This window comes from Camelus dromedarius, chromosome 5, assembly GCF_036321535.1.
Source record: "Camelus dromedarius isolate mCamDro1 chromosome 5, mCamDro1.pat, whole genome shotgun sequence".
NCBI lineage: Eukaryota > Metazoa > Chordata > Mammalia > Artiodactyla > Camelidae > Camelus > Camelus dromedarius.
Window position 1 is genome coordinate 89,326,268 of NC_087440.1, and position 23,789 is coordinate 89,350,056.

General features: G+C 60.1%; 1 protein-coding gene across 1 annotated transcript in view; it reads right to left on the bottom strand.

Moving 5' to 3' along the window:
• Positions 1-760: 760 nt before the first annotated feature.
• The window catches only part of CCDC85C (coiled-coil domain containing 85C), a 77,767-nt gene continuing 54,738 nt past the window's right edge, over positions 761-23,789 (bottom strand). The window contains exons 2-6 of the mRNA XM_031452803.2: positions 20,198-20,271; positions 9,696-9,803; positions 4,990-5,085; positions 3,978-4,076; positions 761-3,154 (exon numbers count right to left, since the gene is read on the bottom strand). Coding sequence (XP_031308663.2) covers positions 3,065-3,154; positions 3,978-4,076; positions 4,990-5,085; positions 9,696-9,803; positions 20,198-20,271 — 467 coding nt within the window. The 3' untranslated portion in view covers positions 761-3,064. The remainder of the gene's footprint in view (positions 3,155-3,977; positions 4,077-4,989; positions 5,086-9,695; positions 9,804-20,197; positions 20,272-23,789) is intronic.

Consider the following 23,789-nt stretch of genomic DNA (forward strand, 5'->3'; position numbering starts at 1 on the left):
CCCAGCCAGCCCGCCGCAGGGACAGATGAGCACCGCGCCACCACCGAGGCTCGCAAAGGCCCTTTATTTATCTAGCACAAAGTAGACACTATCACAATCTTCTCTGTTACTCCTTTACTAAAATAGTTCAAATCAAGGTTTTTACCACACTATCAAAAAGTTCTAGTTCTTTTTCTCTCCCCAAATCAAAGTGGTTCAACAGAAGGTAGAAACGGGCCCAGGAGTCCAGGGCCCCCGGCTCTGCCCGGAGCCGGGGGGGGCGGGGGGCGGCCCAGCGCTCGGCCGTCACATCCTCCGGAAGATGGAGCTGGGCTGCCGGCCCGGGGACGGGAGCCAGGAGATTCGCCCATCCCCACGAAGCAGCACAAATACTACCCCCCCCTTATGAAAAATATACACCTCTACCGCTCTGCAGTCATGCATTTCGTTTGTTTCTTTAAAAAAAAAAATCAGTAGTATGTGTTGTTTCCTCTCAAGTTTTCAAGAAAAAAAAATGAAAGGTCACTTTTTTCTCTTTAAACGCTGATGTGTAGCTAATAACTTTTGGATAAAAATGTGCTCAGCGGATTCCACTTCCAGGATGGGCTTGGCCACCTGGGATGAGGCTGGGTGACATCCCTCACAGTGGGAACGGAAGCCACAGCACCGGTGTCATGTCATCTAGAATCAGTATTTGAAGGAGAAAGGGGCCTTATGAAAGGACACCAGGCTCAGCAACACCCCCACCCCCACCATGAGCTTTCAGAGCTAAGGCTCCAGATTTTGGGGGGGGGGGGGGTCACCTTCCGCACACTCCCTGCTCGTGGCAGAGGGACTCACCCTGACCTGGCCCCTGCAGTGAGACCCACCTGACCCTCCCTGCCTGGCTCCCACTGCAGCTGCGCCCTGTGCTGCGGCAGGGCAGGCAGGGGAGCTAGAGAGAGGACTGTCTCAGGCACAGTTCTGTCTTAGAAAGACACCCTGTGCACGGCTGGCTCCAGGACACGAGCAGGGGCAGGGAGGAGGCGTCTGCACCTGGAGGGTGCCGTCTCCACGGTGGGTGGGAGGCCACTCTGACAGATGTCACCCGCTCCCTGGACACCACTGCAGCATCAGGGGCCGGGTCACTTCCCTCCAGCGGGAATGGTCCCTTTGAGGCTGCTCTTCCCTGGGTCAGTTTGCAGGAGACCTGACTTATTGCTTATTTTCAGTGGTGGCCAAGCCAAAGTGGCCCAAGCGTGACACATGGGCTCCCAGACGCGGCTCCCACCCAAAAGGGCCTCATGACCCCTTGGGCTGCTCTGCAGTTCTTTGGACTTAAAGACCCAGAAAGGGCCTCTGCCACCCAGCTCGCCGCCCACTTGGGCAGGAATCACCCCCAACCAGGACCAAGGATGTTCACCCAGCTCCTGATGCACACCCCTAGTGACAGGGAGCTCACCGCCTAACCTGAGAGCCACCTCCTTCTGGAGAGCCCACAGCTCCCTGTAACACTCAGGGCAAAAGGACTGTGCCTGTCGCCGTGCACAGCACCCACCTCCCACTCCCTGGGCACAGTGAGGGCCTCGGGCTTTTCCCCTGAGAGCATCGATCCAAGGGCACCGATGGCAGGTAGGCGGTAAGAGCTGCTCGGAGTCCCCACTGGGGAGAGGAACAGGGTGGCCTCGTCCACCCCCTACCTGGTCCCCATCCCTCACGTGAGCCTGGACGAGGCCTGCCTGACGCCAAGACAGCCTTGGGCTCCCTGATGGCCAGCTGCACGCAGCTCTAAGTACCGCTGAAGAGTGAGGAAGTCCGATGGTGATGGAGGAACGTGCAACAGCTAGAGGACGCCAGGGCTGGTCACTACAGCGTTAGTAACAGTGGCCTGGCCTGGCCTTCCAGGCTCTGGGATCTGATCTGCAATGAGCCACAGGTCACTCACCCCCTCTGGGCCGCACTGTCCCACACACATTTTAAAATTCAAGTCTCACTTTACAGTTAAACCTGACCGTTCTACACTGAAGGTCTTGTTTGATCCCCGAGCCCTCAGAGGAGGCAGCCTGGGCCTTGGCTCCCCCGGCCCACTCACCAGCGGCCTCTCCAGCCGGCAGGCGCCCGCGGCTCGTGTGCTGTGGAAGAGGCAGTAGGCTGACTAAAGCTGATGGCCTCCAACCCTGGGCACGGCTGAAAGAACCTCTGAGCCCTCCTTCTCCCACCAGGGGCCCAGAGGGGCTGAGTGACTTGCTGAAGGTCACACAGGAAAATGAAAGCCAGAGCCAGGGTGGGCCCCTCCCAAGGAGGGAAGTCCTTCACCTGCAGTCACGTGGCTCTGTCTACAGTGATCCAGGAAGGGGTTAGGTTCTGGGGAACACCATTCCTGAGCAGAGGCCCGGCCGTGGCCCAGTGCCACCCAGGCAGAGAGGGGTGTGCATGTCTCATTATGTGACACACAGATATGGAGGTGCCTCAGGCCCTGGGCAGGAGGGACCCCCCCCCCAAAGATAGGGCACAGCCTGGCACCAGGCGAGGGCCACAGCAGAGAGTGTGTGTCTGGGAGTGGGGGGCATGAGCTCTAAAGCCAAGCAGCGGCTGGCAGCAGGGAGCCTGGGCACAGGGGCCAGAGGAGGGGCCTTGTCCGCGACTCGGGACCCAGTGCTGAGCAAGCCGGCGTCCAGGCCACAGCAGGGGGTCAGAAGTGGTGCCCCGTGCGTCAGTCCAGCTGCCAGTGGCCTCTGTCCAGTGCAGGTGGCGTCCAGGGGTGAAGGGCTTGATGAGGTGCCCCTCCACCAAAGCTGGGCACAGCCTGGGCCAGTCCCTGGGCCTGGGATCTCAGAGCAGCCTCAGCCTCTCGCCAGTGGCACCCAGAGCCCAGGCCCCCGAGCAGGAACAAGGCTGTCCAGGCCGCTCTGCTGCAGGAAACAGTCCTCCCGGTGTGCTGGTGTGAGAGGCGGGAGATGGAATCGGACCCTTGGCAGCCAGGCTGTGGCAGGCAGCGTACTATGTACAATTCAGCACAGAAGAAGAAGACAGTGGCTCGGTGCGAGGGCCTGCCCGTGTCTGCAGACCCCAGGCAGGGCCAGTCCACGTCCACAGAGGAACGGCCCTACAAGGGCCCTTTGAACTGGTTCCCAGACAGGTGCTGCCGGATAGAGGGCTTAGAGCTGGCGGCGTCCCCCAGTTTTCTCCAGACCACCTGTGGGGAGGACAAGCCGTGAGGGGAGGGCCGGTCCTGAGCCCACACAGGGGCCTGTGTGCACGCACTGCCTCACTGCTCTTCAGAATCACTCTTGTCCCCAGAGCCATGGGGCCAGAAGGGGACATGGAGGCCAAGGGAGGCCCAGTGACCCTCAGACCAGGTCTCTGCACAACCACCTTCACCACTGCACCTCCCACCCCAAGCAGGTCACCCCTGGGGTGCAGACTTGGCCTCATGGCTGTCCAGCGGGGCCTACAGACCCGGGAGGCAGCACAGGAGGGGGACTGGGAACACCCTACCCCGAGTGAGGCGGGTGTTTGGCCCCTGTGAACCACCTTCCCTGCCGGCTCCCACAAGGGTCCAAGGAGACTGTATGTATTGGCAGGCAGGTCCAGGGACGATGCTCGGCCTCCCGCAGACCCGGCTTCCAAAAGCCAAGGCAGTCCCAGGCTCGAGGGTCCCACGAAGTAGAGGGCCCCGCCTACAGCCCCGGTCTGAGCACCACCTGTGCTCTGGTAGCCAGACAGGTGCCGGGGGATGGGACAGGGGCCAAGGGTCAGGACACATGGGACAATCAGGACCAGAGATCAAGGACCCCTTTTTCTGGGAGTAGGGGGAAGGGGTGGAAGGAGAGGGGGAAGGGAACATGGAGGGAGGGGAAAGTAGGGGGAGGGGAGGTGGCAGGGCTCCCAAGCCCCTGCACCTGTCCTAAGCCCTCCAGATCACCAGCCCCTTCCGCACCAGACGGGTCGTGGCCACATGGGGCCTCAATGGACCACCCCCGCCCTCCTCCCATGCCCGGTCCCAGGAGGCGCCTCACGTTGCACATCTCGCGGACAATGGCCTTCTCCTTCTCGCTCAGGTCCTCCTCACAGCTGTCCTGGAGCTGCCGGTCCAGGTTTTCATGTACCTCCAGGACCTGCAGGGGACAGGCCCCAGGGTCAAGGACAGAGGCCACTGGGCGAGCCTGGGGCAGGCCGCCCTGAGCCTTAGCATCTGCTGCTGCAAACAGACACCAAGGATCCCTGGCCGCGGGCCTTGGAGTCGGGGGGCGTGGAGGGGCCTGAGAGCCAGGCTGTCCTTCCTCCATTTGTGTCCTCTCCCCTCAACCCTGTGACCCTGTGGATGCCACACAAGGGCAGCAGCACCCCTACGTCAGCAGTGGGGCGGAGCTGAGGACGGGTCACCCGGGAGCAGCATGGATAGGTGGGTGGGGACTGCCCTCAGACAGGGGGACTCACTCCAACCCAGGCTCCCCACTAGGGACTCAGGGCAGCCCCGGCCCACACACGTTGGGGGTGGGGGCCAAGTCACCGCCCGCATGGGTGCAAGTGCGCGGTGTCTGTGCAGCCGCGCACCGGGCCTCCCTCCTGGGGCACCGTGCACTTGTGTCCGTCTGTGCATGCGCGTGTAGCATCCATGGCGCACGGACCCAGGAAGGGAGGAGGGGCACAGCTGGGGATACGTGCCCCGGGGCACACCTGGAGGCCCTGAGCAGGGGGCAGGAGAAGAGCTGGGCCCCGGGGACTGAGGTTTGTCCTAGTCCCAGTCCTGCCCACACCTCTCTGACACTGGGGGAGAGAGGGTCACCCTCCTCTACTCCAAGGCCTCACCAGTTGCTGGGGTGGTAGCTGCCACTACTCAGCACCTCCAGACGCCCCCACCCCATGGTGCTGCAGTCAGCCATGGCCTCCCAGTGCCCCCAGAGACCAAAGTCCCCACTCTGCTGCAGAGAGAGGGCAAATGTGGGGTCCAAGGTCACAGGGTCCATTCGTGCACCAGGGACCTGGGGCCCCCGAAGGAGCAGGATCTGGGCAGGGTGCAGCCCTCACCTTCATGGCGTGCACGACGGCCTCGGGCTTCTGTCCCACAGAGCTGTAGCCAGCGGAGGGGGGCGAGGACAGCTCAGGAACCGGGCAACCTGGGCCCTGTGGGAAGGAATCGCAACTTAGATCACCCAGGCTGGCTCCCAGGTGGCAGCCATAGGTGTGACCGACCGGCAGCTGGGAGAGGTCCCTGAGTCTGTGGGGCCAGGGCCCAGACAGGAGGATATGGGAGCCAAGGCGATGGGGAAAGGAGGCTGAGTGGGAGGACTGGGCCAAGACAGAGGGGCAGCACCCGGACCCCATCCCCAGCCCGCAGGCTCCTCTAAACAGCCATGTGGAAGGTCTCTCTCTCTCTCTCTCTCTCTCTCTCGCAGATCACCTAGGAGGATGCAGAGGGCCTAGGCTCCAAACCCAGGCGGCCGGACTCCCAAGCCCCCTCTCCCTTCCCCAGGCCCTGCCCCCCCAGGGCACTCCTGGGACTTCCAGCCCTGAGCCCGGCCTCCCAGCCCTGACCCTCCCAGTCCTGTCCAGCCACCCAGGAAAGGCCACCTCACTCGGCAAGCACTCTAACTGGCAACAGGGTACCCAGCTGCAACATCCGCCTGGGGGGCTGTGGGACAAAGCCAAAAGAGGAGGGGTCGAGTCCCCTGGCTCCCTGCTGGCCCAGAGGCCAGCTTCTCCCCTACAAGGGGCACTGGCCCAGGTGGCCATAGGGCAGGAGGCAGGGCTTCTGGCTGGGGCTGCAGGGGGGACCCCAGCCCCAGAGTAAGGTCAAGAAAGGCTCAGGGCCACACGGAAGGAGCTCACACACAAGGAGACTGATGGAGCCCCAGGGCCAGAAGGAACCAGAGGTGAGAAGACAGTGGGAGTGGGCCTGAGGAGAACCCACAGGTGCCGGAAGCCAGAAGGCAATTGCCAAGAAGGCCCCAGGGTGTGTGCGGGGGCAGGAGAGACCCAGGCGTTGTGGCTGTCCTTTCCCTGTCTGAGTCTTGGTTTCTTTTTCCACCAGTGGGCACCAAAGACCCCTCCAGCGCCCTGGCCGCCTCAGTGAGTTCAGCTGATGAGGCCATCGCCCTGGGGTCCTGTCCAGCTGGTCTGCACTGTGCGGGGATCATCGGGGCCTGGAACTTTCTGCCACCAGCAGCCAAACTCTGCACTCTCCCCACCTGCTAGCATGGCCTGGACCTGCTCCCAGGACCTCAAAGGCTCACCAGGCTCCTGACTCCATGCAGAAGGCAGACCCCACAACCGTGGAGTCGAGACAGCTGGGTCTGACCTACTCTGCACCTCGGTTTTCTTGTCTGGACAACAGCAAGGGTCCCTGCCTCCCAAGGTGTGTGGAGTCTGGACACTCTTTCCCCAGCTGCCTGGCCTCTGGTGCCCAGGTCGGGTGTATCACATGGGGGCCAAATCAAATAGGGTGAGGGGGGGTGAGGGGGACAGGTGGGGGGTGGGCCACACACAGGTGTGTGACCAGAGGTTGAAGGCTGCCCTCCCCACAAAGGCCAGCAGGGGGCGACAGCTGCACACATACAGCCCTGGAAGGTGGCTGACCCTGGGCACCTCTGGCCTCAGTCCAGTCTGTACCTGGGGTTCCCTGAACCGCCTGCTCTGTAAGGGGGCTGACTCCTGAGCAAAGGCAGGAGGGAAGCCAAAAGCAGCCAGGGTAGGCTGTGCAATCCAGCTCTCCTGGCCCACCTCACTGCACTGACAGCAGATACTAAGGAGCATGTGCCCCGGGGTCCTGTAAGTAAAGCCACCATTGGACACTGGTCAGGACTGTGATCTTCAGAGCATTTCCCAAGCCCAGCTCATCCCCAAAGGCCTCCTGTGCTGGGGAGGACCGCAGACTGGAAAGCCTAGTGACACCTCCGGCCTCCTAAGTGCCCGCTTGGAGCAGAGCAGCCCACTGAGCGCTGATGACAACCCATCTTTCTATGTGCCCATTTTACAGAGGAGAAGAGTAAGGCTGCACGACTTGTCCAAGGCCAAACAGCTAGTAACCAAGGGGTGTGCGCCTCCAGCCCAGGTCTGTGGGACTCCAGAGCTGATGCCAAAAGCGGGGAGACGAGTGAACTCCCTGGAGAAGCGAACACAGGCATCCACACAAGAACCTGCCCAGGGGTGTTCAGAGCAGCACTAGTCACCACAGGCAAAAAAATGAAACAAACCAACACAGAGCAACTGATGGGCAGATAAACAAAACGGGGGCACCCACACAATGGAATGTTACCTGACGATAAAAGGGAACGAAGTTCTCACACTGGCTACCACGTGGATGAACCTCTGAAACATGGCGCTACGTGAAAGAAGCCAGTCACCCAGAATGACATATTTATCACATGATCCTGTTTATGTGAAACATCCAGAAAAGGCAAAAGCAGAGGCAGAAAGTAGATGCGTGGTTGCCAGGAGCTGGGAGGAGGTGGGACGGGGAGGGGTTGCTAATGTGTCTGGGGTTCTTTCTGGGGTGATGAAAATGTTTTCCTGTGATGATTGCACAAATCTGTGAAGGCACTAAAAACCACTGAAATGGACACATAAAAATAGTCAATGGACTAAAAAACAGTAGGGAAACCAGTTTCCTGGAGGGACTTGTCAAAAGCCTGCTCCCCTCAGAAGGCTGATGAGCACAAAGCCCCCTCCACCACCCCCCACCCGGGTCCACCGACAGGCAGACAGTGGGGGAAGAGGGTAGGGATTGGGGGGGACAGCCAGCCAGGCAGAGGGGGGTTGTCACCACCCACAGGGTCACCTGTTCACCTCAGGACTCTGACGTGTAAACCTGCAGGTCGCCTTACAGAAGACATGCCCAGGTGTGGAAGAGGTTGTGCCCCCCAGACTCAGGGCAGAGGGTCTCCCCACACAAGCCTCACTCTCCCTATGGCCATGTGCCAGACAGGCTCTCCAGGGCTCTATAAACACCCCAAGAGGCCTGGCCCCTGAGCCTCCACCTCAGCTGTCTCTCTCCTGCCACCTCAGCAGCCTTCTCGCAAGACATCCTAACCCTCTCCCCGACCCCAGGACCTGCCCCAGAGCCCTGGTGGAGCTTCATGCCGGCCCCTGGTCTCCAGGCGCAGGCTGGCCCAGTGCTGGCACACACTCACCACGTGACCCTGGCCAACCACCCCGTCCACCCCCTGGGCCTCAGCTTCCTTCCCTCCGAAGTGGGGTGACAAGCCGTGGCGTGCAGGGCAGTCTCAAGGGGGCACACGGAGCCCCTCTTCAGGCCTCCTCCAGGAAGCCTTCCGGAAGCCTCCTGGCCTCAGATGGCACTGAGCAGCCCTGTCAAGGCCTCAGAGGCTCACTCAGCCTGGGGGAGTGAGTGCCCTCTGCTCATACCCTGCAGGCCTGGCACATCACAGGAGCCAGCCAAGTATGCACAGCCCTTTACAGTTTGCAGCTCACTGAGAAGGCTTCGGTGCACAGCACGGCTAGCTGCTAGGATTTCCACAAATCAGCAGTATGAACAGAGTGCAAAGGGAATGAAGGGCTAGAGAGCCGCCCTGTGGGGGTGAGACTGAGCTTTTCAGAGCCTTCATCACGAAGCTATAGGGGCCTCATTCGGCCACGGGGCTCCCGGATAAATATTTGGATTATCTGCCGTCAGCGGGCCCTGCTGCCTGCACAGCGCCAGCAGCTACATTCCTGGAGAAGGTGCGAGAGCCTCTAAGAGCAACAGCAGAGCGCTCAGGCCCAGGGCGGGGGGCACCGGGGGTTGCCCTTGCCAGCCAGGGTGGAGGAGATACGGCAGGGCCGGGGCCCTGGGGGAGAGTCCAGGCCCGCCTTGCAGAGTGACCTCAAGCCAGCTCGGTTTTCCTCTGTTCCATGGGGACAGTGAGGCCCCCTGCCTTGTTGGGGGGCTTGTGTGTGTGGAGAGGGCCCTGCCCTGCACTGCGAGTGGCAGATGCTTAATAAACACATCCCCAGAGCACGTGCGAATTCACGAGTTTTGGGAGGCGCTTTTCAGCGTATTCACAGGTTTGCATAACCATCCAGTAGAACATTTTCATTCCCACCCACCTCCCCGCTCAGCCCCCGGCAACTACTAAGGGACTTTCTGCTTCTATCAATCTGTGTTCTGAACACAAGGAGTCACACAGGGATGATGGGCGTGTACGCACAGGGAGCGGTCCTGAGCTGGCCCCAAGCCGCCCTCCCTTCCCATTCAGGGCAGGTCAGAGCCAAGGCGAGAAGCCAGGAGAACCTCGGAGGTCCCCCGTTGATAATGAAGCACATGATCATAAACTTGGGCTCCTGCCCTACCTCCGTTACAAAGCCTGGGGTAGCGACCCCCATGTATATAAACTGCAGCCCCACCCCGAGCTCCAGCGCCAGCCGGATATTTTCTCCCTGCTGTGTCCCAGGCTCACGAGCTGCACAGAGACTGCGGCTGGGCCAGGAATGTCCCTCCGGCGTGGGCCTCTACCTCCAGCCCCACACTGGGCCTTACAAAGCTTCAGGGTTGAGGGCCAAGGAACAGGGCTCAGGCCCTGTCCTGGGCAGGCAGGGGATGAGGAAGGCCGCTCTGGCTGTGAGCCCACGCCTTGACCTGGAAGGAGGTTGGGCAGAAGCGGAGAATCCCAACCCCGGCTCAGCCAAGAGCTGTCCACGCGGCCGGCAGGTCACTAGCGGGTCTCAGCATCACCCCACTTCTGGAGGCGCTGGGTCCCCAGGGGAAGAGCGGGGACCCTTGGGGGAGGGGCACTTACATTCTGCAGGGAATCCTGGTAGGAGGGCGGCAGGCTGGAGAGCTGGGACTCCGAGTGATATGGGGAGAAGCCTTTCCGCAGCGTCCGGAATTCTCCAGAGCCTGCCTGCTGTGGGAGAGACGGGGAGCGAGCTTAGAGGTGGGGGGGCGGCGCTGAGGGTCCCAGGACTGTTCCCCGTCAGGACCTCGACTGCTGTCCCCTCCGCAAGATGAGCCATTCCTGCTGGGTCTTCCACGGGGCTCCCTCCCTCAGGAAAGGCAGGTTATCTGATCTGCTCCACGCACCTGCCTGGAGGCCCCTCCCCAGGCCCTCCCTCCCCCACCCCGCTTCATCTATTCCTCACTGCTGTTATCAGGAGCCCTTTACATCTGCCTCCCCACGCAGGTGTAGGAGCCGGAGGCCGGGGCTTTACTTTGCTCCCTGCTGTGTGCTTCATAATCGTTTGCCGAATGGCTGAATAATCAAGTGCATGAGTGCATGGCTCTCCACCCCCTACGCTCAGTCCTCTGCTGCAGCATCCTGCACTCGGGGGACCGAGTCCATGGGGAAGTCCTCCGGCCTCCACGGTGCTGGGGGTGTCCGCAGGGCGAGCCCGCACAATGCTCTGCTCACACTGCCCACAGCCTCCACCATCGGACCAGAGCTCCCAAGTGTGAGCCCTGGGCCTCGGCCTTCTGTAGGTACAGGAACCAGTGAGAGCAGGGCTCCTGACTACTGCCCAGGGTGAGCTTGGGGGGGGGGGGGTGTGAATGAACGAACAAGCACATACGTGGCTTTAGGTGGTGGTTCCCCTTGGGGCAAGGCAAACCCTTCCTCCCAAGAAGATGGACCCGGAGAGGGGAGGACCCAGGGGCCGTGCTCAGTCCAACACAGGTCCCCGGTCCAGATGAGCAGATGCCTCTGCCTTCGGGCCCCTGTGTCACTAAGACCCTGAGGTGGTGTTTCTGACCCAAACACCCTCTTCTACTTCAAAGGAACTGCGGGAACACCACCAGGTAGATAAAATGCAGCGGAATGTCTCATCAACCAGCAGGCTGTTGAGTTGCCCAGATGAACCTTAAGGGGATGAAGCCAGGGCTGGGGAGAGCGAGATGGGGCAGCATCCACACCGCGGGTCCCTCCTCCGGCTCATCAGCCCCTGGCGCTCTGCCCACAGGGACCTGCACACACTCCGCTTCCCTCCTGCCAGCCCTCAACCCAGGCCCCCATTTCTCACGAGGCCTCCAGCCTCGTCAGCTCCTTGGGTCCCGCCACCCCCATCAGACCCTGGGTCAGCCTCCCAGGTCTCACGGTCTCAAGGGCTTGGCCCCTGTGTCTGTAGGTCAGGGAGTGAAGTCTCATAAAGGAAGGCACCCCATTTTCAGAAAGGCAGTCACTCTTCTGATTAACCCACCCCCATCCCAGGTGCCGGCCGGCCAGAGCAGAGAACAGCCGTCCAGCTGAGAGCTGCTCCCGTGGTCTAGAGAGGACCGGAGTGTGACCCAAGGCCAGGGGAGAGAAGCTGGGCCCCACCCTCCCATGGTGGCCCCAAGGTGTGGCAGGGTCTCACAGGGACCTTGAGCACCGCACTCTACCGTAAACTGGGGCTGCCATGCCCCATCATGTCCTGCTTTGGTTAACAAGAGGCTTTAGGGCCCAAGACATGTTAATTCTCCCAGGCCCAGCCAGGGGTCTGTCTGATCAAGTGGAGCCTTGACCACCAGGCACCCAAAGAGAAAGTGGCTCTGCACCCCCTACCCAGCACTCGCCCACCCTGCCACGGGGACTTCCTCTTCAGGGCGCCCCTGCCTCCCCGGGTGGGGCAGTCACTCCCAGCTCCACTTAAAGGCTAAAGTCCTAAACCGAACTGTTTTCTTGGCCAGGGCTCAGAGACAGTTACAAAATCGTCTCCAGTGGAGAGCACGTTCTAAACCCAGCACACCTGGGTGTGGGTTTCGAACTGAACGTCCACACCTGGGGCCACAGGCCACCCACCTGGGCCCTGGCACACTTGCAGCTGCCTTGCCAGGCCGGAGAGAGAACACCAAGAGACCAGGCATAAGGCCCAACATACACACACACACCCACCAACCCCTGGGGCCAGGACAGCGGGTGGCGCCCTGTCCTTACCCGCACACAGTATAGGCTCTGGGCCGAGCCTCACCTCCTCCACAGCTTCTCCAGCCCTGGACCAACTGGGTTCAGAAGCGGCCCGTGTGTTGTTACTTAAAACACTGGTTTGTGTGTCTCCTCCCTACTCCCCCAACTCTGACAATTTCTTGGGGAGGAGGTGTGTGAGCAGGGCGGATGGGGGAGATTTTAATTAGCAGCATGCAACTCCCACCCCTGCCTTCAGTGATGTCTATAAGCATTACTTGTGAGCCCACAGAGCTTTATCAGCAGGCCACAAAGCTGGCGGGAACACACAGCTCTCATTACGGGCAACACAGCTAATGATGCATCGAAATGAGGAATCATAATTGCACTTAAATCCAAATTAAAAATCCTGGTGTTTGCCCATTGGTGCCCTGGAAGAATGAAATCCCTAGGTTTCCACTGCTCAGGGCAAGCGGAGCTGAAGTGGCCTTCAAGGGAGCAGGGCCCACACCTGGGGGCGCGTGTGGCCAAAGACAGGGCAGGAGGAGGGGTGCACCACCTCCTCTGCCCTGCCCCAGCCTCCCTGGCGTGGGTCCCTCAGGACACGGGGCGGCGGATCTGACACACGGAGCAGGAGCAGGAGTGCTCAGATCCTTAAAAGGGAAGGGAAAGATCCGGTGTGCAAATACTGCAGGGCCTTGTCCACCCCATCCAGTACCCGCCTCCAAGGGCAGCACCAGAGTTCTGGACCGAGAGGAAGACCTGGGAGGCTGCAGGGGCCCCCATTCTCTCATTAAGGGCGCCCCAGGCCTCCATCCAGGACCATCACTGCCAGCTCCCCAGCTCAGAGCTGGCTACGGCCAGGCTGTGTGAACTCAGGTGACCACAGCATTTCTGGGCTTCGGTGGTGCTGCGACCAGGGTCCCAGCAGCAGGAGCACCCCAGCCATCGCCTTCCCAGGGGCTCCTGCCTGCAAAGCCAGGGGGGCTCCCACCTGCAAAGCTGTGGGGCTCCCTGGGGGCCACTCCCAGGTACATCAGGGGGGCACTGTCAGAGGAGGTGCTGAACAGAAATGGGCCAAGGGAGAAACTCAGAGAAAAGGAGGCGGCCCACCCACCTCCATGCCCCTCTACTTGGGGCTCCTTGCTGGCATGGGGGCGGGGGGACCCTTTTTAGGCTGGCTCAGAGGCAGCTACTCTCACCCTGGCTTCCTGCTCCCAAAGGGCTCTCAGCCCTTCGAGTGGACCGTATGCCATCACAGGATGTGTTCAAGAGACACCTACTGTGTGCACCCCGGCAGGGAGGCAGCACCAGCAGGTGCAGTGAGGCCAGCAGCTATGCGGACTCAGGGTGAGCACTGACACAGGGGGGCCTGCAGTCCTCACTGGGAAGACTGCCTACAGGTGACTGCTTGGACCCCCAGACCCAGGACCCCCGAGCCAACGTGTCTGCAGTGACCAGGAGCAGGACCCCCTCAGAGGAGACGGTCCAGAGTGACATCGGACACAACCCTCAGCCTGCCAGCCCTCATGACACAGGAAGGTGTTGGCATCTCCGATCTCAAATGACACCAGGCCTGCTTTCCAGAACCATTACTTACTCAGGACGTAACACCTCCCTCTGAGGGGCGGCAGGGCTGCACCACTCGGTGGGAGTGGGAGCCCAGCACTGGGCTCCATGGGGCTCTTCCCACCCTCAGGCGACCCTGGGAACCTCGCTCAAGGACCTGGGCCAGCCAGGAGCCAGCGCCAACTCCCGCGGCTTTGGCAAGCCCCTCGTCTGTGGGTTCTCCTGCAAAGTGGGAATCACGACCAGTCCACCGTCCTCGGAAGCTGGGCGGATCCAGTGAGAGAAGGGGCCCAGGCGGAGCACCATGAGAGGCTGCTTTCTCATAACTCTTTGGCCATTATTCTGAAAACCTAGGAATTGCCACCAGCTGGGAGAGGTCCTACAGGCAGGGCCAGGGCACCCTGGGTGGTGGTCAGCTCCCAGGAGGAAGGGACAGGAGGGCACTGCGGGAGTACCCAGAGCAGGCAGGGCAGCACACAGCACCCCCAGCAGCCCCCACCCCACACATCACTGCAAACGAGTCCCGCCAGGCGGCTCTACCTGAAGCCAGCTTCTCGTGCGGCCGTAGGGGCGGGGCAGCTGGAAGGCAAGAGAGCAGTGTCACCCAGCCAGCGCCAACCACGACCTCATCTCTGCCCTCCCGCCCCGGGACACCCATTAGACCAAAGCCACCAGGACCTTGGCTGGGTTGGAGTGGGGAGGGGTGGAATCCAAGGGCCAAGGTGGGGGTCCCCAAGGCACCTCACAGGAGCCCCATGCCTTTAGAAACTCCATATTCAACAAAGACTGACACTCCAGGCACTGGACACTGGGGCCCGCCCTGTGGCCCACAACAGAACAGCTGTCCTTCTGAGAGGCACTCCAAGATCCCAGCCAGCCAGGCGTCTGGCTTCTGCTCTGTCCTTGGGGCGAAGGTGGCCTGCGAGGTCCCTCCCAAGAACACAGAGGTCCTACAACCAGATTGACCTTTTCTTCTCCCTTTAATTTTAAGAGAACTCATTTGCAGCCTATTAAACAAAGGGCTGCAGCATGACCAGGGGCCCAGAGGACTCCACGGAATTAGTGCTCAGATTAGGCCGTGTAGACTGTACATGTGGTTAACGTAGAACTAGTACTTCTCATCCGCAGCAGCACTGCTCCCCTCCTCCACATGCAATTTTGGGTCCTAAATCCCGTTTTTCAAACTCAGGTGTGTGTATTGCCCAGGACACGCAGCCTGTGGGTGACGGGCAACACACAGACCAGGTCTCATCCACCACGATGACCGCTGAGCCCTCTTGGGTCCCCTCGGCAAGACCATTGCTTGTTCCGACGAGGTGAGGGAGGGACAGGCCAAGTGACCTCCGCAGAGGGATGTGGAGGACTTTGGAGGGCGCAGATATTGCAAAATCCAAATTCCTCTGTGGCTGTTGGATCTGAGCAACTCACCAACCTCCGAGGTCTCTGCTCACATGTAAATTGGAGTCCAGAAGGACACTGAGCTGCTGGATGGCCCACAGGTGAGGTCACAATGGCTGACTCATGATCCTTACTGCCAGCCAGCCTGGTCCTCGGTGCTTTCTGTGATTTAACCTTTAATCCTGGGACAGGCACCATTAGTGTCCCCATTTTATAGATGGGAAAACTGAGGCACAGAGAGATTAAGCCATTGGCCCAACACCACCCAGCTGGTTAAGCGGCACTCTGGGGATGTGAACCAAGCCCTCTGGTTTTAGAGTTCTGAGGTTGCCCCTCACCATGCTGACCTGCCCAGCGTGTAGCTCACAGTGGACACTGGTTAAGCCTTGGAAATAGGGGACAGAGGTGGAATTCCTAGTGTCTCTTCCTGCCCACATTGCTGACTATCTGCCCGGATGATGGACAGAGGAGGTTCCCTCTGTGACTCAGGAAGAGGCTGGACTGGTTCTAAGGTTCTGCTAACAAAGCAGTTTAGACCTCCGGAGACCCTGTCACCTGTGACAGAGGGGGCAGGGACCTGACAGCCAACCCCAGACACCAAACAAGCGAAGCAAGCATGCTCAGAGCCTGTCAACAAAGCAGCATGTCACAGAAGATGCCGCGAGCAGAGCTGCCATCACAGAAACACCAGGAGGCCAGCAGCTCCCGAGGGCTTGGGCAAGGGAACCATCCAAGTGGAACAACCCTCCCTGGGGACACGGGAAACAGGACTAAGGCGTCAGCAACGGGCTTAGATGGTGGCAGACTGTTCCGCTGTCCCCCTGCCTGGATGGTTCAAAACCCAGACAAAGTGGGAAAAGGAGCAGCTCATTAGGGGCCGTACCTGGCTGAATGGGAGCAGTCTGGCCGAACTCGAAAAATCCTAGGTTCCCAAGAACAGGAAAAGGAGAGAAGGGCAGGTACTGCCTGGTCCCCCTGGGGCCCGGTCAGCATGGCACGTGCTCTAGCAGACACCCCCATTATCCCCACCTTACAGGTGAGAAAACCAAGGCACCGAGACATAATACTTTGCCTAAAACCACACAGCAGGTGCATGCTGGGGATTATCTGTACCCAGACTCCCCCAGGGTCCAAACCCGCTTTCTTACACCACCATGCCAACACCGCCATACCTACAGGTTGAACTGTGTCTTCAGCAAATTGATATGCTGACCCCTGGACCCCGTGCCCCCCAGAACAATGAGACAATACATTCAATACATTTCAGTTGTTTCATTCACCCCCCCCACCTCCAGCAGCCCTATCAAACTAATACAATCACCTGTCCCAGGAAGTCCTCCTCCACCCAGGCCTCAGTTTCCCCACCAACGCTTGTGTAACTCCCGGGGTCACTTCAGCGCTCCTGTGTGGCCAGCAGGATGGAGAGCGTGGACACAGGGGCGAGGAGGAGGGGAGCTGGCTGGGCCGTTCACAGCCGCCGGCCTGGGCCACTGCCTCTGCTCCCCTAGGTGGCCGCCCGCTCGCTCGCGCCCGAGTGTTTCTTGCTCTTTTGTGAAGCCGGCTTCTGGGCGCACGCGGAGCCTTCATTTATGAGCCCAGCAGGGAAGTGAACGGAAGGAATGACAGAGTGGAGGCCCCGCGTCAACGGCAGCCGCCCCCAGCCCGGCCCGGCCAGGCACAGAATCCCCAGGAAAAATCATAGCATGTGCTGGGCTCACGATGAATCGTCGCAGGGGAAGCAGCTGTGTTGATGAAATTTTAAAGCCGACATGAGAAAGAAAATACGAACTGCAATACAGTAATTTAGCTTGTGAACACTCTGGCACATTTTTAATTAAAGCTATTTTGGAGTTAAATAGAGGCCGTGGCGGGAGGGGTGGGCAGTGGGGGACGGGAAGCCACAGAGGCCCTCTACCCTGCCACCAAAACCACGTCACCTGAAGACAGTTAAAAGAATAATAATTGCTTTCTCCTGCTTTTTGCCAAAAGGCAGATTTTCCACTTTGTACAGAGCTAGCGGTGTCTGTGTAATTTGATTACACTGACAAGACGTAGGTGCCAGAATCATGAAGTCTCACAAGCCACAGCCTACGAGGCCGAGGCCAGAATCCCACCCCGGCAGCAGTCTCCTTCAGTATTCCCCAACATGATCGTCCATCCCCTCTCCGTCCGTCCACACTTGATCACCTCCCAAGATGACACAGTCGCTACCCTAGAAAGAGCTTTCCTTTGGTTAGGCAGACCTTCCTTATTCTGGGCAAGAACCAGCCTCCTTCTTGGCCTAGGAGACCAGGTGGGGCGCAGTCAGGGCTCCTCAACATGCACCCACCAGGTCCAGCTGGGCACGGGAGATGCAGCTGTGACCACTGACACCCTGCAGCCCAGTCCTTGAGTGGCTGACAGGCCAGCAGGAGTCAGGGCCAGTCCCCACCAGGGAAAACCCCAGTGTTCCATCAGCAAGAGAGGGCAGCCCACGGGGCGGGCAGACAGAGCAAGTGCTGGGCCACCTGGGGCAACTGGGGACCCGAGCTCTCTTCGTGAGCCGAGCCTTGCCCACGGAGTTCTCCCCACCTCTGCTGTCCTCCAGCAGTGCCCTACCCGGGAGCCTGCTGGCCAGGACAAGCATGAGGCAGCCCCCTGAGGGCTGCCTGGTCACCCATGTACCCCCAGACCACGTACACAGCAGGTGATCAATTACACGCTGAGTGAATAAGTGAGCGCCCACTTTACAGGTGAGTAAATGGAGACCGGGAGAGAGAAAGTGGCTTGAGGGTCCTCAAAGTTCTTGCCATCCAAGCCACCCCAGGAATCCAAAGGCAAACAAGGTGCCTCTTGCTGCCAGGAAGCCCTGAGCAGGCCAGGGAGGCCCTTCTCTCACCACCGTTTCTCATTCCTCTTGTGTGGTTCAGAACAGCAATGCCCTCCTCCAGGGCTAGCAGCACCCACCCACCCTCAAGGCCCAGCCCTGGCGGCAGCAGATGACAGGGGCAGCAGAGCCCCATCCATGCCCCTGGAGATGCCCTGCCAACACCCCGGCCCCTGGGTGCTTTTGCAGTCTGTAGGTAGCAGCCCTCAGCTGAAGCAAGGGGACCAGGGCAGGCGGGCATGCAATGCACTGGGTGTGGTGGGCCAAGGCCCAGTGTCACACAGCTGCCCCCTTCTCGGGATGCTGGGTGTGGCTCTGACACCTGCTCACTGGGAGACCCTGGGCAAGACCCCCGCCCACCAGCAGAGTCCTTGTGAGGAAGAGACGAGGGATGGGTCCAGGGTGCCCCAGCCCCATGACACACACAAGCACGCACGGCTGTCACCAGAGCAGCCCAGCTTCACAGGCTTCATTTAGGGAGAAAGAAAAGTTCTCCTAAGGAAATAAGAAAGTTGGGACATTGCCACACTGGATGGGCTCAGCTCCCAGAACTTCTCCTGTCCTAGCACTGAGCCATGCAAAAGCCCATTCTAACCGCCTGCAGCCGGGAAGCCTGGGTCCAGGCAAAATTCTGTCTGTGCCCAGAGAGCATGCATGACCCAAAGTGGGCATAGATTGGGGACAGATCCCTACTGCTAGTGCCTCCAGGACAAGGCCCTCAGTCTGATCCCTGGGAACAGGTCAGAGCAGGCTTGCGGAAGTGGGGACCAGGCAGACCCACCCTCTGCCCAGGTGGCAGCTGAACCCCTGATGATCCAGACATAGGGTCCCTGCCAACCTCCACCTCTACCTATGTGGGTGGCGGGCAAGGGGACACAGCTAAGGGGGGGTTCCCTGTGAGACCAGGGGGGAAGGAGGAGGAAGGGCTGCCATTCTGCGGCCTGAGCACGTGCACGTTTCACACGAGTCCAAGGCCAAGTCCACCATGTGGAACTCGGTGTATTTTCCCAATGGGACAGTGTGGCCTAGAAAAGCAAGAGTCACAGGGTCAAGGGACACTTTTGTCCTTGACCTTGGAAACAGGACCACAGGCAGTGCCCTGCTGGACTGCAGAACAACATTGCCAACAGCATCCCGAACTAGGGGCCTGAGCTCTCAACCTGCTTCTCCCCAGAAACACTGACACAAAGAACAGCCAGACTAGGGTTGCCTCACATGGCCGCTGGCCCCCCTCAGACCCCCTAACCCGATGCTTCCGCCACTGGAACGCAGTCCTGGCCTTCATCCTGCTGTACAGTGGCTGAAGTCAGGGACTTCCTCCCCTACTCACTGGACGGGAACCAACTCAAGAGCAAAGGCCCCCAAGTTCTAATGCTGCCCCCACCCCCCCAATCACTTCTGCCTGCAGCTCCCGCAGCCCACACCACACCCCCTCCTTAGCAACCAGGACCAGCCCAGATCTGACTTACTCGGAGTGTCTGGGTCTAAGGAGCCCTAGCCCACAGCCAAGTGAGACCCCAACCCCTCCCCACCCTCGCCAGCCCCAAGGAGCCGGCACATTTTGCAGCCAAGCCCTTCTGCCTACAGCACCTGACACGAGTACATGAAGTCTAAAACCAGGCCTTGCAATTCAGAGCCTGGCTATGTGTGTGATGTGGGGTGTGGTTGTGGTGTGTGGAGGAGGGAGGGACAATCCAAATGTGAACCATACCCTCTGCAGTGTCCTGCTAGGCTCAGGGAACTGTCCATGCAACCCCTGCAGGAGCGAGGCGTGGGATGGCAATTGTGGGGCTGCACTTGGGGCCATGAGCATCCCAGCAGCCGCCCAGCGGGCAGAGAGGGTGCCTGCGCAGGGCAGTGGCACCAAGCCCACTGGTTGCCTAGCAATGGGGCCAGGCAGCTGAGCCCTCCTTGGGGTTGGTTCCCAGAGAAATGCTCTGGGCATCCCAGCCAGCTACTTGTGGGCCAATGGGCATGGCAGGGGAGGGGGATGTTGAGATTAAGCCAGGAATGAGTACAAGGGAGAGAGAGGCCAGCGGGTTGGCCAAGCCAGATGGCCCCTGGGCATCCCAACCAGGCTGACTACACCTCCCACCACCACCCCCACCCACAGAAGGGAAGACCCCCGCCTCGTCCTGGCCGTCCAAGCATGCCCCCCACTCATGTTCCAGCCGCACTCAGCAAGGGCACAGATGCCCGTCTCCCCGCCTCTCACCCCGCACCACCTCCCCCTGCACCCCTCATCACCCACTTCTAACCGCCGTCCCTAAGCTGGGATGCCAGGGATGAGGCCAGGCCCAGGAGGGAGGAGGGTGAGCCCCAGCCCGGGGAGAAATTGGCGCGGCAGGTGCAGGCAAGCTTCCGTATGGGTCTGAGCGAGGGCGTGCCTGCTCGCAGACCACTGAGGGGACAGACAGGGAAAGGCTGTGAAGAGGGACTCCCCAGAGGCCATAGAGCAATGACTAGGTCCTCAACCCAGTTCCTGGGAGGCAGCTCTGGGCAGGACTGGGGGCAGGTGGGTGGTGAGGGGCAAGCTGGGGCCGGGGGTGGGCACTGGAGAGGTGGGTGGTGGCAGGGCCCACAGTCAGCCTACCTGTGCGAGGAGCTTGTCCCCCTCCAGCAGCTTCACCTTGGTCTCCAGCTGCCTGATGTAGGTGGACGAGGGATCTGTAACAACACAGAGCGGGCACATTAGCCATTGGCAGACCGTCTGCAGCAGGAGAGCCCGCCACCCCTACTCCCCTCAGGTGGGCCTCTGAGCCCGGGTTTCTTGGACCTGCAGAAAGAGGATGAGGGGGACCCTCATTAGCTTGTCCCAGGCCAATTTGAGTCCAAAAAGAGTTCTCACAAATGATCCCCTGATGGGACCCTCGCCCAGGGGCAGCCCACACCAAGGTCCAGGGTCCAGAGAGGCCCCTCCCCTGCAGAGTGGGGACCTGAGGCTCCAAACACGCCGAGTCAGCCTCTGGGCTTCCATGTCTCCATCCTACCCAATGCTTAGGAGCCTCTACAATTTGGGGGGGGGGGGGTGGGTAGAGGGAACATAACACAGGCAAGCCACCACCTTTCCTGCAGTCAGGGGCCGGGTGCCGGCCCCAAGCATGCATGCCCCATCTCTGACTGCAGCAGGAGGTGAAATTCAGCTTCTCTGGCCAAGCTGACCCCACTTTGCGGCCACAGCAGAAGCAGGAGAAGTTCCACCACTGGGGCTACCTGCAGCCCGGGTCCTGCCTCCCCATCCGGCTGGAAATAGACTGAGAAAAGAGGAGTAATGACAAAGTCACTCCAGGCCAGGACAAGGGAGCCTGCCTGGGTGAGGCCAAGGCAGAGGGGCAGGGGGAGGGAGGCGGAACACGGGGACGGGAAGGTCGGGGCAGGCGGGGCAGGGGACCAGTCACAGCAGATGCAGGTGTGGAGGGAGCACAGGTGGATTTGAGCACCTCAGTGACAGGAGGGGCACCTCCCCAAGGGCTGTGCAGCCCCGTGATCAGGGCTGGCCCCATTCCCAAATGCCATGACCTTCCAGGCCTGGAGCTCGGCCAGGTCCCGCACACTCCTGCCCATCGGCACCACTGTCCTCCAAGGTGCCCCCAGTGACGGGAGGCGGCTTTCCTGCACAGGTGCCTCTTTGCCCTTGACCTGCCCACTGTGGGTCACTTTGTTCCCCAAGCATCTCAGAAGGACCGCCAGAAGCCTTGTCCACCAGCCCTGGACCAAACCCAGGCGCATTCAGCCCAGCCCTGGGCAGGAATGGGGGAGGCCCAGCTCCTTCCTTTAATGATACAACTGACTTCCCCCGCCTACCCCACTCTCCACACCAGTCACCTCTCAGGAATGTGGAGCCTCCCAGGGAGGGAGAGGCCCCGCCCCAACAGCCTGCCCACAGTCACCTCTGGGGATGACCCCGGCAGCCACAGGGCAGCTCTGCTGGGAGCCTGCTGTGTGCCTTACAAGAGCTGAAGTGGCTTCCTCACAGCGCACAGCAGGGCAGTGGCGGAGGGGGAGCTGGACCCCAGGTGGTGACCCCAGGCAGGAGAGGCCTCCCACTTGGACCCTGTGCCCACACCCAGGGCTGGGCAAACCCCTCACTTCCCAGACAGGAGACCTCGGCGGCCATTACAATCCATGTCCGGTGCCCGCCCCCGACCTCGATTTACCCATCAATCTGCCTAAACTGACCAGCCATTCCCACCTCCCTTCCACATCCCACCCACACAAACAGGACCTGTGGGAAGGGCCTCAGTGTTCAGGGGGTGCTGGGCCCTCTGAGTATGTGAGGGAGATGGGGTGTAGCCTGGGCTCCCCAACCCTTTGGGTCCTCCACCTGCTGCTGGCAGGAAGGTTCCCTGGAACGCCAACTGGGAAACAGTGGACAAGATAAACTGTGAAGACCGTCCCAGCTCTTTCATCCTCACATGTTAAGACAACCAGGGACCTCTGTGTGGTCCTCCTCTGGGTGGGGTCGGTGGGAGGGGACTGTCTACCCCATGTGGGATGCACGGCAGCCCCTGCATCTGGCACCTCCTTGCAGCCTTGCAGGGACCAAGCAAGTATCATCTCTGTTTTCCAGATGAGGAGGCCACAAGGAACAAAGTCTCCACTCGCTGGCAGATGAGTGGGGAGGCCCAGGCCCTGAATTTCCAGACCCTCTCCCCACCAGCCGCAGGTCAGTGCTCAGGATCTGAGCGTTCGGCCTCTCTGAGCAGGGCTGACAGCAGAGGTCCCTGAAATAAGACGTGGTTCTTGGTGAAGCATCTCCCCAGATGCTCCATTACTGCCCAACCCTTGGGCACAGCCTCAAACCAGAGTCCCTGATCACCACAGCCCCACCCCCGGATGCACTGCTCAGCACAGCCCTGAAGTTGGGGGAGGAATCAGCCACTTGTGTGTGACCGATGGCCTGAGTGCGGTCCCTCCCGCACTGCCCTGGACAGCCACGGAGCCATCCCACCAGTGGGCACGATGCCCACCGAGTCTCTTGGACATTTTGTCTCCCTCTGCCATGTCTATGGGGTGAGCCAGGAGCCCCCAGGACTCCCCTCCTTGGTCAGACGGTAGTCGGAGTTATGGCCTGGGACAGAGTCAACAGACGTGCCAACAGGCTTGGTGCCCTCGTTGGACAGCGGTCAGGCCGGACAAACCACTGCTCCTGTCTGAGTGAGGACCTCACACCCACCTCCTGGGACGGCAGTCCAAAGAAAAGAGTGGCAACAGTGCCAGGAGCAGGGACACAGGACATCTCACGTCCCACAATCAACTCAACCACACCCCCCCACACCCACCGCCAGCGCCAGGCCTCAGGGCGCACAGGCCACGTCAGCGGCTTCAGACCACGGAGCTGCCCCACTCAGCCCATCTGTCTGGGGTCGCCCCAAACCCCAAGTGGCTGCGGAGAATGAGCCACACTTCAGACACCAGCATGTGCTGGGATTTTCTTTTAGTTTCAAAAGAACAATACAAGAATCAAAGTAGTTTTCAATCCTCCTGGGCTGCACCTATCTAAGGAATTAATTCTAATTATGAAGAATGCAGACGGTGTTACAGTGGCCAAAACTGGAAACAACTAGTTGTCCAACAATAGCAGCGAGTTTACACCCTGTCATCACTCAAATGACGTTTGTTTCGTAAGCAATACGGAAGAACGCTGAAACAGCAGTGAAAAGAACTGGACACAAAACTGTATGTGTAATTGCTGTTATGTTTAAAAATACCCACGTATTAAATTAAAGTCAGGAATGAAGCACATGGAAATACTGACCATGAGGTTGCTCACACGAGGGAATGGGTGGTTATTTTTATTTATTCACAGTTTCTTGTTAATTTTCAAATTATCTACTTCTAGAAGAGGGAGAAATCTTTCTTCTGTGAAAAAGGAGAATGGACTAAATTATTGCATCCTCACACTGCAGAGGCCCCGTTAATGTCAAAAAGGGCAAAAAGGGTGGCCAAGAGGGTGACCAAGAGGACAGCCTGGACAGGTGGGCCCAATCAACCCTCTGCCCACTTCTCCCAAGGCGCAGGCCCAGCCCCAAGCCTGCCCAGTCCTGCAGAGTTTAACGGGCTTTGAGGCCCCCTTCTGGAAATCCCGGATAAGCCTCCCTTGGCACACCGGACTGTCCCCACTGTCCCCCCATTCAGCTCCCCAAACCAGGCTCTGCATGTTGCCAGGAGCCAGGTAAACCGGA